Source organism: Nerophis ophidion, linkage group LG26 (assembly GCF_033978795.1).
Source record: "Nerophis ophidion isolate RoL-2023_Sa linkage group LG26, RoL_Noph_v1.0, whole genome shotgun sequence".
NCBI classification, from domain to species: domain Eukaryota; kingdom Metazoa; phylum Chordata; class Actinopteri; order Syngnathiformes; family Syngnathidae; genus Nerophis; species Nerophis ophidion.
This window is the reverse complement of record NC_084636.1, coordinates 1475074-1490781: the sequence shown is the minus strand read 5'-3', so window position 1 is coordinate 1490781 and position 15708 is coordinate 1475074. Positions and strand designations below refer to the sequence as shown.

The 15708-nt window shown below is 42.8% G+C and overlaps 2 protein-coding genes across 5 annotated transcripts in view; one reads left to right on the top strand and one right to left on the bottom strand.

The window, feature by feature from the left end:
- The window catches only part of trappc8 (trafficking protein particle complex subunit 8), a 39527-nt gene extending 33537 nt beyond the window's left edge, over positions 1–5990 (top strand). For both annotated transcript variants that reach the window (XM_061888236.1, XM_061888235.1), the window contains 7 exons: positions 1408–1473; positions 1556–1614; positions 1697–1903; positions 2065–2166; positions 2265–2404; positions 3953–4042; positions 5343–5990. In XM_061888236.1, the coding sequence (XP_061744220.1) occupies positions 1408–1473; positions 1556–1614; positions 1697–1903; positions 2065–2166; positions 2265–2404; positions 3953–4042; positions 5343–5604 (926 nt within the window). In that variant the 3' untranslated portion in view covers positions 5605–5990. The remainder of the gene's footprint in view (positions 1–1407; positions 1474–1555; positions 1615–1696; positions 1904–2064; positions 2167–2264; positions 2405–3952; positions 4043–5342) is intronic.
- A 2854-nt stretch (positions 5991–8844) lies between these two features.
- ctns (cystinosin, lysosomal cystine transporter) overlaps positions 8845–15708 on the bottom strand; it is a 7955-nt gene continuing 1091 nt past the window's right edge. For all 3 annotated transcript variants that reach the window (XM_061888238.1, XM_061888237.1, XM_061888239.1), the window contains exons 4-11: positions 13610–13700; positions 13440–13543; positions 13244–13381; positions 12210–12309; positions 12022–12141; positions 9276–9446; positions 9087–9204; positions 8845–9033 (exon numbers count right to left, since the gene is read on the bottom strand). In XM_061888238.1, coding sequence (XP_061744222.1) covers positions 8900–9033; positions 9087–9204; positions 9276–9446; positions 12022–12141; positions 12210–12309; positions 13244–13381; positions 13440–13543; positions 13610–13700 — 976 coding nt within the window. In that variant the 3' untranslated portion in view covers positions 8845–8899. The remainder of the gene's footprint in view (positions 9034–9086; positions 9205–9275; positions 9447–12021; positions 12142–12209; positions 12310–13243; positions 13382–13439; positions 13544–13609; positions 13701–15708) is intronic.

Here is a 15708-nt window from a genome sequence, read left to right as displayed (position 1 = left end):
ATCTTGTTGTGATTTAGTTCTTCAAAAACACTCCACCCGTCATACTTTTATGTTTCAGTCGAGAACATTTGCTGTAATTTTCCTCCACTAAAATGTTGAGGAATTTACTTGACTAAAACTGAGTTTGGTTGACCAAAATATGTCGGAAATTCAAATACATTGTCGTCAAAAGAAAATGACTAAAAGACCGCTTTTACGTCAGCTACTTCTCTTTCTTTATCATTTATACTTCCTGCTGGATCTGCTCCTTTTTTTCTGCTGCAGTATATATCATATACTGTAGATATATTATGTAAATATTACATATGTTATATTTGTATTACTAGTATGGTACATTTTTAGACTACTTTATACCTTTTGTTTTTGTGCCCTGCTGTGCTTTATTATCCTTTCCATCCTTTGTAATTAAGTTAGTGTGTGGATCATTGAAGTTTGTCTAAGTCTAAAATTAAATGCGTGGCGCAGTGGCAGAGTGGCCGTGCGCAACCTGAGGGTCCCTGGTTCAAATCCCACCTAGTACCAACCTCATCACGTCCGTTGTGTCCCGAGCAAGACACTTCACCCTTGCTCCTGATGGGTGCTGGTTAGCGCCTTGCATGGCAGCTCCCTCCATCAGTGTGTGAATGTGTGTGTGAATGTGGAAGTAGTGTCAAAGCGCTTTGAGTACCTTGAAGGTAGAAAAGCGCTATATAAGTACAACCCATTTATCATTTATTATTTATTTATTTCTGTCAAAATTAACGCTGTTAACGATAATTAAGACAAACATTTTTAGTCAACAAAAATAAAACTGCCTGTTGCTGGGGAAAAGACCCCTGACTGCCTACTCAAGTGCAACCATTTTATTTAGCTAGTGGGCTTTTATTTTGAAGGCCTGACCTTACAGGCTACAGGACGTGTTGCCAAGCGGAGAGGATGTTTTTGTCCATGAAAGTCAAAATGCGGGTAAGGTAAAATGGGGACGGCGTGGCACTGTTGGGTGAGTGGCTGTGCTAGCAACCTGAGGGTTCCTGGTTCGATCCCCACCTTCTACCAACCTAGTCACGTCTGTTGTGTCCTTGAGCAAGACACTTCACCCTTGCTCCTGATGGATGGTGGTTAAGGGTTTTCATGGCAGCTCCCTCCATCAGTGTGTGAATGTGTGTGTGAATGTGGAAGTAGTGTCAAAGCACTTTGAGTACCTTGAAGGTAGAAAAGTGCTATACAAGTACAACCCATTTATCATTTAAAATACAAAAGTTTCCTGGGTATAAATGCAGAGTTCACTATCAGTCAGTCGGTCTAAATGGGGGGCCGCCATGAAGGGGTTTCACTGGGTGTGGTTGTAGATAGATATGAAGTTGTATATGGTGCTGATAAAACACCTCACTTAACCTCAGCTGCTGATTGTTGTTGTTTGTCATCCAGACTGCAAACTCAGCAGTAGGGAGCGAGCCAAGCTGTGTTTTAGGGCCACGCCATGCCAACCTCCAGGTGCGTCACCACACCCTCGGACCTCCTTCACCTGCTCTCAGGGGGCCGACACCTTCTAAATGTGTGTGTTTGTGTGTGTTAGCTACCTCAGATGCAGCCAAGCTCTTCACCTTCGCAGACCTGAACCTGGGCAATGAGCGGGTACGCCGGGCGTCTCACCTTTTTACATTCCAGGACACCCTAAGCTCACATTGCCTGTGTTCTTCGTCGGGTCTCGGTGCAGATCGTCAGCTCAGCCACGCCCTGCGGCGACTTCTTCTTTCGATGCCGCTGGAGCTCCGGGTCTCGGCAAGTGGGAGCCTCGTCAGCCAGGACGTCGTCCGGCGCCAGGAACTCCGGTTTGGCCGCCGCCGAGGACAAAAGATGCAACGTGGCTCACATGGTGAAGAAGTGCAACGAACTGGACCTCAACCTCATCGTCATCTGGAAGGTAAACTAGTCGCTGACTCTGGTGTGACCCGTGAAGAACAAACGCGTGTGTGTGTGTGTGTGTGTGTGTGTGTGTGTGTGTGTGTGTGTGTGTGTGTGTGTGTGTGTGTGTGTGTGTGTGTGTGTGTGTGTGTGTGTGTGTGTGTGTGTGTGTGTGTGCAGGCGTACGTGGTGGAGGACAACAAGCAGCTGATCCTGGAGGGTCAGCTCCACGTGGCGTTGCAGACTGTGGGCAAGGAGGCCACGTCTCTGACACCCAAAGAGGTAAAACATGTCCTCCACTTTCAAGGCCAGGTTTGACACAAACAATGTCTTGTAAGTGTGAAAAGAAGTGAAGCAGTGCTTTGTTGTCCTGGCGGCAGGAAGCTCAAGAGATGGTTCTGTTCAAGTTCAAGTCGGATCTGCCGCCTCCGGCCGTGTTGCCGTGTGCAGAGATGTACCGCCTGGTCAAGACCAACATGCACTACCCTGAGACGTGCACACACGCCTTCAAGCACAACAGGTGACACACACACAACTTATTTTGTCCAAGGGGAAGTTTTGCTGTCATTTGCGATCCTTTTGTAAGACCAGAACACGTTTTCTTTTCTTCATGCATTCTAAATTGTCAAGGAATGTTAGCGTAAGACAGCTAACAATGGAGTCAATCTTTGGCCTCTACTCTAGTTGTTCTCAGGTGGGGGTACTTGAAGGTATGCTAAGGGCTACCTGAGATTTTTTCAAATATTCTAAAAATAGCAACAATTCAAAAATCCTTTATAAATATATTTATTGAATAATACTTCAACAAAATATGAATGTCAGTTCATAAACTGTGAAAAAAAATACAACAATGCAATATTCAGTGTTGACAGCTAGATTTTTTGCGGATATGTTCCATAAATATTGATGTTAAAGGTTTTTATTTTTTTGTGAAGAAATGTTCAGAAGTAAGTTGATGAATCCAGATGGATCTCTATTACAATCCCCAAAGAGGGCACTTTAAGTTGATGATTACTTCTATGTGGAGAAATCTTTATTCATACTTGAATCACTTCTTTATTTTTAAACAAGTTTTTAGTTATTTTTATATCTTTTTTTCCAAATAGTTCAAGAAAGACCACTACAAATGAGCAATATTTTGCACTGTTATACAATTTAATACATCAGAAACTGATGACATAGTGCTGTATTTTACTTCTCGATCTCTTTGCTCTGATTAGGGGGTACTTGAATTAAAAAAATGTTCACAGGAGGTACATCACTAAAAAAAAGGTTGAGAACCACTGCTCTACTCTGCCCACAAAGCCCTCTAAATATCCATCCAAAAACCGCCGACTATAATCCATTTCCCGTATTTTCCGGACAATAGAGCGCACACCCACAAAAGCCACACCCACAAAATTTGAGGGAAAAATTATATTTTTCCGTATGTTAGTCCTCCGCCGTGTGGCGGGTCTCTCCCTTAGAGATAGGGTGAGAAGCTCTGCCATCCGGGAGGAACTCAAAGTAAAGCCGCTGCTCCTCCACATGGAGAGGAGCCAGATGAGGTGGTTCGGGCATCTGGTCAGGATGCCACCCGAACGCCTCCCTAGGGAGGTGTTTAGGGCACGTCCAGCTGGTAGGAGGCCACGGGGAAGACCCAGGACACGTTGGAAAGACTATGTCTCCCGGCTGGCCTGGGAACGCCTCGGGATCCCCCGGGAAGAGCTAGACGAAGTGGCTGGAGATAGGGAAGTCTGGGCTTCCCTGCTTAGGCTGCTTCCCCCGCGACCCGACCTCGGATAAGCGGAAGATGATGGATGGATGGACGTATGTTAGTGTCATGTTCTGCAGATTGTATTATGAATAATGAATTAATTATGAATGTTTCTGTTACCACATTACTTATATACTTATATAGTGTATATAAAATGATGATGGAGATGTATGAGTGAGAAACAACTTAGCTGACTCTTGCTAATGTTTATTAATGATTTACAATGCACAGAAAAAGAAAAAGGTGTTTTTGATGGGCCAAATTCCCCCCAAAAGTGCACTTCCCCTTTTAATGGTAGTTTTCTCCTCCTAGTATTTGTGTGGTTCCTGTTTCTTTGGTTCTGTCCAACTGCTGCTGGACTCAAGTGGACGTGGTGGTGGACCTCAGGCATAAAACCATCAGGTGGGTGAGATGGAACTCGCCTGTCACTCTTTTAAGACAACCTCCAAATACTATAATAATGGAACCATGGTCTTTAAAGCATCAGGAAGAAACTCTGCATGTGAATGACAGCTCACTGGTTCAACCTTTTTTATAGTCTTCACTCATTTCTATTAGCACTAGAAGGTGCTACTAGGTAGGGTTGTCCCGATCCAATATTTGCCACAAAAAGCGTATCGGCAAGGCATGGGAAAATGCCGATCCAGATCCAGTTTTTTATAAAACTCCAGTACATGTTTTCCAACACACCGATTTAAATAATACAGTCCACTCTTCTGCTGCTCCCTAAACTCCGTTCCGCATTTTCCAGAACACTTTCAAATCATCCACAGGTCTGTGTTTTAACTGTTCAGACGGCCGTGTGAATTAAAAGTTACGGTAAAAATTTTAGCTGTGTGGGATTATTTTACCGTACAAAACGAAAAAGATGAAGAGGTGGAGTGCAAAACATGCCACAATAAAGTCAAGCGTGGGGGTAAAGTTGTAAGACATTTTAATGACTCTTGCGAGTGAGAGGCTTTTTAGCACTCATCATAGATGAAGACAGGAGCAGGCTGACACCTGAGCATCTTCAGGTGCTCGTCTGTTAGAAAGAATCTCCCCTTTATGCTTGCCCCAGTCAAACAATAAAAGGGAGTGTGTAGATATATATATATATATATTTTTTCAAGTTTTCACTTGTTCAAGAGCAAGTATTGATGCTGAGTTATAGACATTTTATCCCACTCAGGTTGTTTGTGTGTTTTGCTTTTTTTAATAATGTTTACAGCATTATTTGCACTCTATACTGTTCACTTTTTTACTGTTTAATGATGCCATTTCTGTTTGTCATGTATCATTTTTGATATTTTGTGCTTATCCTTGAATACCAACTATTGTGTATTATTCAAACTCACCTATTCAGCTGGCTAGTTGTTGTCAAGAGTAGTAAAATCCTTTTCAGCATGAATCTGACAACTAAGTAGGCTAAATAACTTTAAACTTTAATGCATGCTCGGATAGGCCAAAATCGGTTTTGGATCGGAAGTGCAAAAACCTGGATCGGGACATCCCTACTACTAGGGTTACAACTGACATAAATAAACACACACTGGCCACCATGTTGGAAGTCATTGTTTACAAAGACTATTATCTAGGCAGGCTATGGTTCTCAGTCACATGTTAACAATCCTAAGTGTTCAAAAGTGTAAAGGATATTTAACATTTTACTTCTTTTTGCGCCACACTTGAACTTTTTTTTTTTAAATGGTGACTTTTCCAGTTGTGAGGCCTCGGAGGTCCACAGCGCCTTCACCTGGGTGGGTCAGAGCCGCTACACGCTGCAGCTGAGCCCTCGCCAGGTGACGCGTCTCACGCTGCGAGCGTGCTTCGTCCAGCCCGGCGTCTACAACCTCAACACGCCGCGCGTCCTCGCCAATCTGGCCGAGCAGGGCGAAGGCGAGACGAGTCAGCAGAGCAGAGCGGCCGAGCAAAGCCCCGCCCTCATCATCATCAACAACAACAACAACGACGACAGCGCCTGAGCCAACGGGACGACGCCCAGGGCCGCAACAAGCAAGAGATTTTTCCTTCCTTTTTAAAGCAGTTTGTAAGAATGTCGCCACAGCTCAAGTCAGGGATTCGAACTTGCAGTTGGCTCCAGTACTCACAAACGCCAGCAGAGGTCAGCATGCTTGTGGACGTTGGGAAGAATCCCGGATTATTGCCTGCATGGCGCAGGAGCCCATCAGCAGGTTGTGGCCTCCTTTTTACATCAGGACCACTAAAGCATTGTGACACAAAAGTCTTCTTTTCAACTACACTCCCTCCTGCTTTTTTCAACTAACCTGCGTGATGCCCACTTCCTGTTAATCATGTACTATATTTATAACAAATATGTAAATAGTAAATAAACATCTTACTAATTCTCCCTGCTGTAAAGTGACACACAACATACAAATTAAGAACAAATGAGAAAAAATCATGAAAACTAGAAGAGACAATTCCTGTTGAATTAGTAAATGTTGTAGTAAATCATATTATGGATTTTCAGGAAAATCGGCAATTTTCTGGAACGTGGAAAAAGGGTAGGGTAAATTTCCAGAAAGTGGGAATAGTGCCAATTCATTTTGAATGGGGAAAATGTTCCCTAAAATGGAATTACGGGAAATCCGGGATATTTTGTTTAAATTGTTGAAGTAGAGCACACAATTCCTGAACAGGCTGAATATTTAGAAGTTGGAACAGTTTGAATCCGATGGAAAATGTGGGAGAGGAACTTTGATGAATGTCTCATTCATTTCAATGGGAATTTGGCCAGAATTTGGAAATTTTGTGAAAAACGGAAATTTTGGGGAAAATGGTAAAAAATGTGAATATTCTGAATGAGTTGAAAGTTGGTGTTGAAATGTTTCAAATGGGTGGAGAAATGTTGAAGTAGTAACATACTGAATTGAGAAATGGTGTTACGGAATTCCTGGAATTGCGGGAAAACTGGGGATTTTTCCATTTTTAAAAAAAATGTTTTTTTGTCCTGATTAAGAGGAATGTTTGGACGGTGAAATGCGTTAAAAAATGTGGGAGGAGTAGTCACCAGAAAAGAGGTTGGAAATAGGGCTTTGGAAAAGCAGGAATTCTAGAAAATCCTGGAATTTTTTTGAACTTGGAAACATACTAGTTAGAATGAGCAAGACGAGTGGAATGTGTCGAAGGTGGATTGGTTGGAATTGGTTGAAAAATGTGGAAATGGTGGAAGTTTGAAAAATGGCCAATTCATTTTGAATGGGGAAAATGTCCCGGAAAACCTGGATTTCTGGGAAATCTCTGAATTTTTTGGGAACTTGTCAAGAAAAAGCCTTCCATTCCTGAATAAGCTGAACAGTTTAAGTTTCCAGAATGGTGGAATGGTTTGAATAGGTTGAACAATGTGGGAGTTGTGGAACTTTGAAAAATGTCCCATTCATTTCAATGGGAATTTCCCCAAAATTTGTGAATTTGGGGATAAGCGGACATTTTTGGGAAAATGGTAAAAATAAAACAAACTTGAATGAGTTGAAATGGTGTTGAAAAGTTTCTAATTGGTGGACAAATGTTGAAGTAGTAACATGTTGAATTAAGAAATGGTTATTAAGGAATTTTGGGAAAGCTGGGAAATTTTCCATTTTAAAAAAACATCTTTGTTTTTTGTCCTATTTAAGAGGAATGTTTTGACGGTGGAATGCTTGAAATGCGTTGAAAAATATAGGAGTAGTCGCCAGAAAAAAGGACGGAAAAGCAGGAATTTTGGAAACTCCTGGAAATTTTTGGAACTTGGAAAATGCTAGTTAGAATGAGCAAGATGAGTGGAATGTGTGGAAGGTGGAATGGTTGGAATTGGTTGAAAAATGTGGAAGTTTGAAAAATGGCCGATTCATTTTGAATGTGGAAAATGTCCCGGAAAACCTAGAATTCTGGCAAATCTGGGAATTTTTTGGCTGAACAGTTTAAATTTCCAGAATGGTGGAATGGTTTGAATAGGTTGAAAAATGTGGGAGTTGTGGAACTTTGAAAAATGTCCCATTCATTTCAATGGGAATTTCCCCAAAATTTGGGAATTTGGGGAAAAGCGGACATTTTTTGGAAAATGGTAAAAACAAAACAAAAAAAACTTGAAAGAGTTGAAATGGTGTTGAAATGTTTCTAATTGGTGGACAAATGTTGAAGTAGTAACATGTTGAATTAAGAAATGGTTATTAAGGAATTTCGGGAAAGCCGGGAATTTGTTTGTTTGTCCTATTTAAGAGGAATGTTTTGACGGTGGAATGCTTGAAATGTGTTGAAAAATGTGGGAGTAGTCGCCAGAAAAAAGGATGGAAAAGCAGGAATTTTGGAAAATCCTGGAAATTTTTGGAACTTGGAAAAGTTAGAATGAGCAAGATGAGTGGAATGTGTGGAAGGTGGAATGGGTTGAAATGGTGGAAGTTTGAAAAATGGCCAATTCGTTTTGAATGGGGAAAATGTCCCGGAAAACCTGGAATTCTGGGAAATCTGGGAATGTTTTGGCTGAACAGTTTAAATTTCCAGAATGGTGGAATGGTTTGAATAGGTTGAAAAATGTGGGAGTTGTGGAACTTTGAAAAATGTCCCATTCATTTCAATGGGAATTTCCCCAAAATTTGTGAATTTGGGGATAAGCGGACATTTTTTGGAAAATGGTAAAAACAAAACAAAAACAACTTGAAAGAGTTGAAATGGTGTTGAAATGTTTCTAATTGGTGGACAAATGTTGAAGTAGTAACATGTTGAATTAAGAAATGGTTATTAAGGAATTTCGGGAAAGCCGGGAAATGTGTGTTTGTCCTATTTAAGAGGAATGTTTTGACGGTGGAATGCTTGAAATGCGTTGAAAAATGTGGGAGTAGTCGCCAGAAAAAAGGATGGAAAAGCAGGAATTTTGGAAAATCCTGGAAATTTTTGGAACTTGGAAAAGTTAGAATGAGCAAGATGAGTGGAATGTGTGGAAGGTGGAATGGGTTGAAATGGTGGAAGTTTGAAAAATGGCCAATTCATTTTGAATGGGGAAAATGTCCCGGAAAACCTGGAATTCTGGCAAATCTGGGAATTTTTTTAGAATTTGTCAAGAGAAAGCCCGCCATTCCTGAATAGGCTGAAGACTTTGAAGTCTGAAGGCTTTGAATGGGGTGAAAAATGTGGAAGGTAGAGCGGGACAAAATGTGGAGAAGAAAAAGTTGAATAATAAAGAGATGAACGCATGCGTGAATGTTTGGACGATCACACAATGAGAGTTTGAAAGTTTTAAGTTTTATTTTGAAAATCCAAAAGTGCAGGCGTGTGTTGTGGTCAGGAGGCGATCTCCTGGTAGCGCGGCGGGCGGTACAGGCAGTAGTGTTGCGTCATGAAGACCACGTCGAAGACCACCGAGAAGAGGCCCAGGCCGAACTTGGTGGGGTCTCCGAAGATGAGCCCCCATTGGTCTGAGAGGAAGTAGAAGTCAGAAAGCGCGAGTGGCGAGGACAAAGGTTGTTACCGTTGTTGTAAGAGTCCACCATCATCTGCAAGATGCTCAGCAGGCCGCCGCTGAAGTCCAGCAGCACGTTGCCGATGCTCCAGCCCTCCGTGCTCTTCCTGCGGTAGTTCATGACGGCCTGGGGCAGGAGGGGGGAGGAGGGGGGTAGCGTCACCTGACCCAAACACGGCAGCGGGGGCGTGGTCTCACCTGCGGCACGTATTTGACCAGCGTGACGGCCAGCTTGATGTAGGAGAAGTAGTAGAGGTAGTCCAGCCAGCTCAGGCGTTTGGCCAGCGCCACACACAAACTCACGCCGGCGAAGGACCAGCCCATGGTCAGCAGGAGGAGGGCGGTCCACGACACCCGCTGACCCCCCCTCTGGAAGACCATCATGCTGTCAATAAGTCATCATCACCACAGAGCCACTAAAACAATGTCAGCGCACAACACTTTCTTTTTCCACACACATTTATACATTTTTACTCTACTTTTCTCTTCAATGCTTACGTAAGATTCCATAAGAGTCAGGTCTGTCCATTCAATGTTTTTTATTTACGTTTTAAGTCTTTTCTCAAAAGCAGAAACACAAAATGTGCAATATTTTCCCCCAAATTTATTTTTAAACTGGAATATTTGATGCAAAGTAATTGGAGATTTAAATGGGTCAATAATTCATAAAATTGATTTTGATTCATTATTATTTCTGAGCAAAGACCCCACTTAAAAAAGTGTTAAAATAAGTCACCCTTAACAATGTTTAAATCTCTAAAAGTTTTTATAATTGTTTCATGTTTTTGTTTTATGCCTTTTGGTCTCAGAAAACGTTTGTATGGCAAACACAAATAATACTTGAACTTGGAATAGTTGATGTGAATTAATCGGAGCATTAAATAGGTTAATTTCATTACATTGATTTTAAATCAATGACAGTTTTAAAAAAAATCCCACTAAAATGAGTGAGGCATTCAAAAAGGCCTTACTTATAAAAGTGTTAAAATGAAGTCACCCAATATTTTTCCTTCAACGTTTAAATCTCCAGATCAACTTCACATTTGTTGATTATAATTTATTACTTTTTCATGTTTTTGTTTGATGCCTTTTGGTCAAAGAAAACTTTTATATGGCAAACACAAATAATACTTTGGATTGGATTATTAGATTTGATTTAATTGGAGCCTTAAATAGGTATTCATTATTATTTTTGAGCAATGAGTTAAGAAAAAAAAATCCCACAAAAATGATTGGGGATCCAAAAAGGCCCCACTTGTAGAAATGTTGTCATTTTTAAAAATATTTTTTTTACTTTCAACACTTAAATCTCTAGATCAACTTCAGATCTGTCGATTAGAAGTTTTTATTATTTGTTCATGTTTTTTATGCCTTTTGGTCAAAGAAAAATTTTCTATGGCAAACAAATTATCCAAATTGGAATATTTGATGTGAATTAATCAGAGCCTAAAAATAGATCAATATTTCATTAAATTGATTTTAAATAATTGTTTTTGAACTATGACAGTTTAAAAAAAAATCTCAGTAAAATTATTGAGGATCCAAAAAGGCCTTACTTATTAAAGTAGTAAAAATAAGTCACCCAATTGTTATTTTCAACTTTTAATTCTCTAGATCAAATTCAGATGTGTCCATTATAAGTGTTTAGTATTTTTTCATGTTTTTGTATTATGTTATGCTTTTTGGTCAAAGAAAAGTTTTCTATAGCAAATACAAATAATACCTCAAACTGGAATATTTGCTGTGAATTAATTTGAGCCTCAAAGTCAGTAATTAATGACATTGATTTTAATTCAATATTATACTTGAGCAATGAGTTAAAAAAAAAATCCCACTAAAATGATTGGGGATCTAAAAAGTTTGTGTTAAAAATGTGTTTTTTTTAAATATTTTCAACGTTTAAGTCTCTAGATCAAATTCAGATCCATCCGTCAATTTTATGTTGTTGTTTTTTTCCATGTTTTTGTTTTATGTCTTTTGGTTAAAGAAAAGAAAACAGTTTGAAATGGCAGAAAAAATAATGTTTCCAAATAGGAATATTTCAAGGAAGGTAATTGGAGACTTCAATAGGTCATAAAACCCATTTTGATTCTCTTATTTTTTTTTTTTTTACAATAACAGATTTAAAGAAAAAACCTGCAGTTTTGTGTTGTTAGAAACAATACTGCTACTTTTTCTGCTTGCATTTCACTCATTTTGATTTCAGAAAAAAAGAAAGTGATCAGAAAAGAAGTCATGAATATAAAAAGTAATTTAAATGTATTGGAAGTTATTAATGACATTTTCATCTGATAATTAGGACTGATTTCATTTCGGCTAATTTTGATTTAAGATAGAATGTCAAAATTATCAGAAAAGAAGTCATAATTGTAAAACAAAGTTATTTGTATGTATTGAAGTTATTAATTACATTTGATGAACTTTTCATCTCATAATTATGACTGTTTAAGTGATCATTTTGACTTTATGTGGTCATATTTACGAGATACGACATTTTAACTGATCATTAAGATAAAATGTTGAAATGATCAGGTAGAAAGTTTTTTTTCTCTATTTGTCAATCTTAAGGTTGGTTTTTTTCATGTTTTGTTTTATGCCTTTTCTTGAAGAAACCTTTAATATGGCAAATAACATTTTTGTAAATATGAATATTTGAATTGATGTAATTGGAGCCTTTAATAGATTATAACACTGATATTCATTATTTAATTTTTTTGCAATGACCATTTTAAAGAAAAAAAACACCTGTTTGGCAGTTTTGTGTTGTTACAATCAATATTGCAACTTTTTCTGCTTCTCTTTTAGTCAACTTTTTAGTATTTTTAGAAATTGCCGCAGTCTATTGAAAGCTAAAAAGGATCTGCAAGCCACAAATGACCCACAGGCCGCACTTTGGACAGCCCTGTCCTGGCAGCATGATAGTAGTAATAATAATGGCGGCGACCTCATAGATGGCGGCCTGCAGCACGTAGAGCAAACAGAGCAGGAAGGCGTGCAGACTGAAGAAGACGTCGTTGGCTTTCACCGGGTTGATTCCGTTTGGATTCTTCTGGAGAAACTCCTCCTGTGAAGCCACAAGTCAAGCATGAAACTTCCCGCCTGGTCACCGCCGCTCGCCGCCGTCGCCTTCACCTTGATGGGCGACGCCCAGAAAAGGCCGACGTTGAAGACGCTGTAGGCGAAGAAGCCGGTCAGGTTGAGCGCCAGGAAGTCAAAGTTGAGGCCCACCACACTGGAAACAAAGAAAGTTTGTGTCAGGTCATCACGTGACCTCCCACAAAGAAAGTGTGGGTGAGGTCATCACGTGACCTCCCACGAAGAAAGTGTGGGTGAGGTCATCACGTGACCTCCCACGAAGAAAGTGTGGGTGAGGTCATCACGTGACCTCCCACGAAGAAAGTGTGGGTGAGGTCATCACGTGACCTCCCACAAAGAAAGTGTGGGTGAGGTCATCACGTGACCTCCCACAAAGAAAGTGTGGGTGAGGTCATCACGTGACCTCCCACAAAGAAAGTGTGGGTGAGGTCATCACGTGACCTCCCACGAAGAAAGTGTGGGTGAGGTCATCACGTGACCTCCCACGAAGAAAGTGTGGGTGAGGTCATCACGTGACCTCCCACAAAGAAAGTGTGGGTGAGGTCATCACGTGACCTCCCACAAAGAAAGTGTGGGTGAGGTCATCACGTGACCTCCCACAAAGAAAGTGTGGGTGAGGTCATCACGTGACCTCCCACAAAGAAAGTGTGGGTGAGGTCATCACGTGACCTCCCACAAAGAAAGTGTGGGTGAGGTCATCACGTGACCTCCCACGAAGAAAGTGTGGGTGAGGTCATCACGTGACCTCCCACAAAGAAAGTGTGGGTGAGGTCATCACGTGACCTCCCACAAAGAAAGTGTGGGTGAGGTCATCACGTGACCTCCCACAAAGAAAGTGTGGGTGAGGTCATCACGTGACCTCCCACAAAGAAAGTGTGGGTGAGGTCATCACGTGACCTCCCACGAAGAAAGTGTGGGTGAGGTCATCACGTGACCTCCCACAAAGAAAGTGTGGGTGAGGTCATCACGTGACCTCTCACAAAGAAAGTGTGGGTGAGGTCATCACGTGACCTCCCACAAAGAAAGTGTGGGTGAGGTCATCACGTGACCTCCCACGAAGCAAAGCTCACCTTTTCCGCCGCCAGTTCTCCCACACCTGCGGGTAGAAGGACACGGACCAGGCCAGGAAGTAGATCCAGCCGATGACCTTGCTGATGGCGGCGAGCACGTTGCTGTGGACCACCAGGAAGCGTAGCCTGGACGACCAGCTGTGGGGACACCACATGACGCGTCAGAAGGAGGGACTTGTGACGGACCGCCGCTCACCTGAGGATCTCCGTTGTGTTGGCCAGCAGGTACACCGTTACCTGACCCGCGCCCATGGCCGTCGCCGTGAACGCCACCGCCGTCGTCCGGGCGGGCATCAGCACCTACAGCACAGTCGTCACGCTAGTCGTCACGCTAGTCGTCACGGCGACACGGCGTTCAGGTCTCACCTGCTCCGGCAGGCTGATGATCCGTGAGGAGTTGACCTTGGAGCTGAAGGTCACGTTCAACCAGATCTCCACCGGCTGCTGGAGCGCCGCGCTGGAATGACAGACATGGCTGTGAGATCATCAAAGATTGTGACATCATCAGGCGTCACGGCTGTGACGTCATCAATGGCTGTGACATCATCAAGCTGCACGGCTGTGACATCATCAAACTTCACGGCTGTGATTTCAAGTGTTCCTGGCTGGCTGCGACATCATCAAGCCTCATGCTGTGACATCTTCAAGTGTCATGGCTGTGACAGCAATGGCTGTGACATCATCAAGCTTCATGGCTGTGACATCATCAAGCTTCATGGCTGTGACATCATCAGGCGTCACGGCTGTGACATCATCAGACGTCATAGCTGCGACATCAAGCTTCATGCTGTGACATCAAGCTTCACGGCTGTGACATCATCAGACGTCATGGCTGTGACATCAGGCATCACGGCTGTGACATCATCAGGCGTCACGGCTGTGACATCATCAGGCGTCACGGCTGTGACATCATCAGACGTCATGGCAGCGACATCATCAAGCCTCATGCTGTGACATCTTCAAGTGTCATGGCTGTGACATCTTCAAGTGTCATGGCTGTGACAGCAATGGCTGTGACATCATCAAGCTTCACGGCTGTGACATCATCAAGCTTCATGGCTGTGACATCATCAGGCGTCACGGCTGTGACATCATCAGACGTCATAGCTGCGACATCATCAAGCCTCATGCTGTGACATCTTCAAGTGTCATGGCTGTGACAGCAATGGCTGTGACATCATCAAGCTTCACGGCTGTGACATCAAGCTTCATGGCTGTGACATCATCAGACGTCATAGCTGCGACATCATCAAGCTTCATGCTGTGACATCAAGCTTCATGGCTGTGACATCATCAGACGTCATAGCTGCGACATCATCAAGCTTCATGCTGTGACATCAAGCTTCACGGCTGTGACATCATCAGACGTCATGGCTGAGACATCATCAAGCGTCACGGCTGTGACATCAAGCGTCCTGGCTGGCAGTGACATCATCAAGCCTCATGCTGTGACATCATCAAGCTTCACGGCTGTGACATCGTCAAGCTTCACGGCTGTGACATCATCAGACGTCATGGCTGAGACATCAAGCGTCACGGCTACGACATCATCAGACGTCACGGCTGTGACATCATCAAGCGTCACGGCTGTGACATCAAGCGTCCTGGCTGGCAGTGACATCATCAAGCCTCATGCTGTGACATCATCAGACGTCATGGCTGTGACATCATCAACGTCATGGCTGCGACATCATTAGACGTCACGGCTGTGACATCATCAGACGTCACGGCTGTGACATCATTAGACGTCACGGCTGTGACATCAGACGTCACGGCTGTGACATCATCAAGCGTCACGGCTGTGACATCAAGCGTCCTGGCTGGCAGTGACATCATCAAGCCTCATGCTGTGACATCATCAAGCTTCATGGCTGTGACATCGTCAAGCTTCACGGCTGTGACATCATCAGACGTCATGGCTGAGACATCAAGCGTCACGGCTACGACATCATCAGACGTCACGGCTGTGACATCATCAAGCGTCACGGCTGTGACATCAAGCGTCCTGGCTGGCAGTGACATCATCAAGGCTCATGCTGTGACATCATCAGACGTCATGGCTGTGACATCATCAACGTCATGGCTGTGACATCATCAACGTCATGGCTGCGACATCATTAGACGTCACGGCTGTGACATCATCAGACGTCACGGCTGTGACATCATTAGACGTCACGGCTGTGACATCAGACGTCACGGCTGTGACATCATCAAGCGTCACGGCTGTGACATCAAGCGTCCTGGCTGGCAGTGACATCATCAAGCCTCATGCTGTGACATCATCAAGCTTCACGGCTGTGACATCGTCAAGCTTCACGGCTGTGACATCATCAGACGTCATGGCTGTGACATTAGACGTCACGGCTGTGACATCATTAGACGTCACGGCTGTGACATCATTAGACGTCACGGCTGTGACATCATTAGATGTCACGGCTGTGACATCATCAGGCGTCACGGCTGTG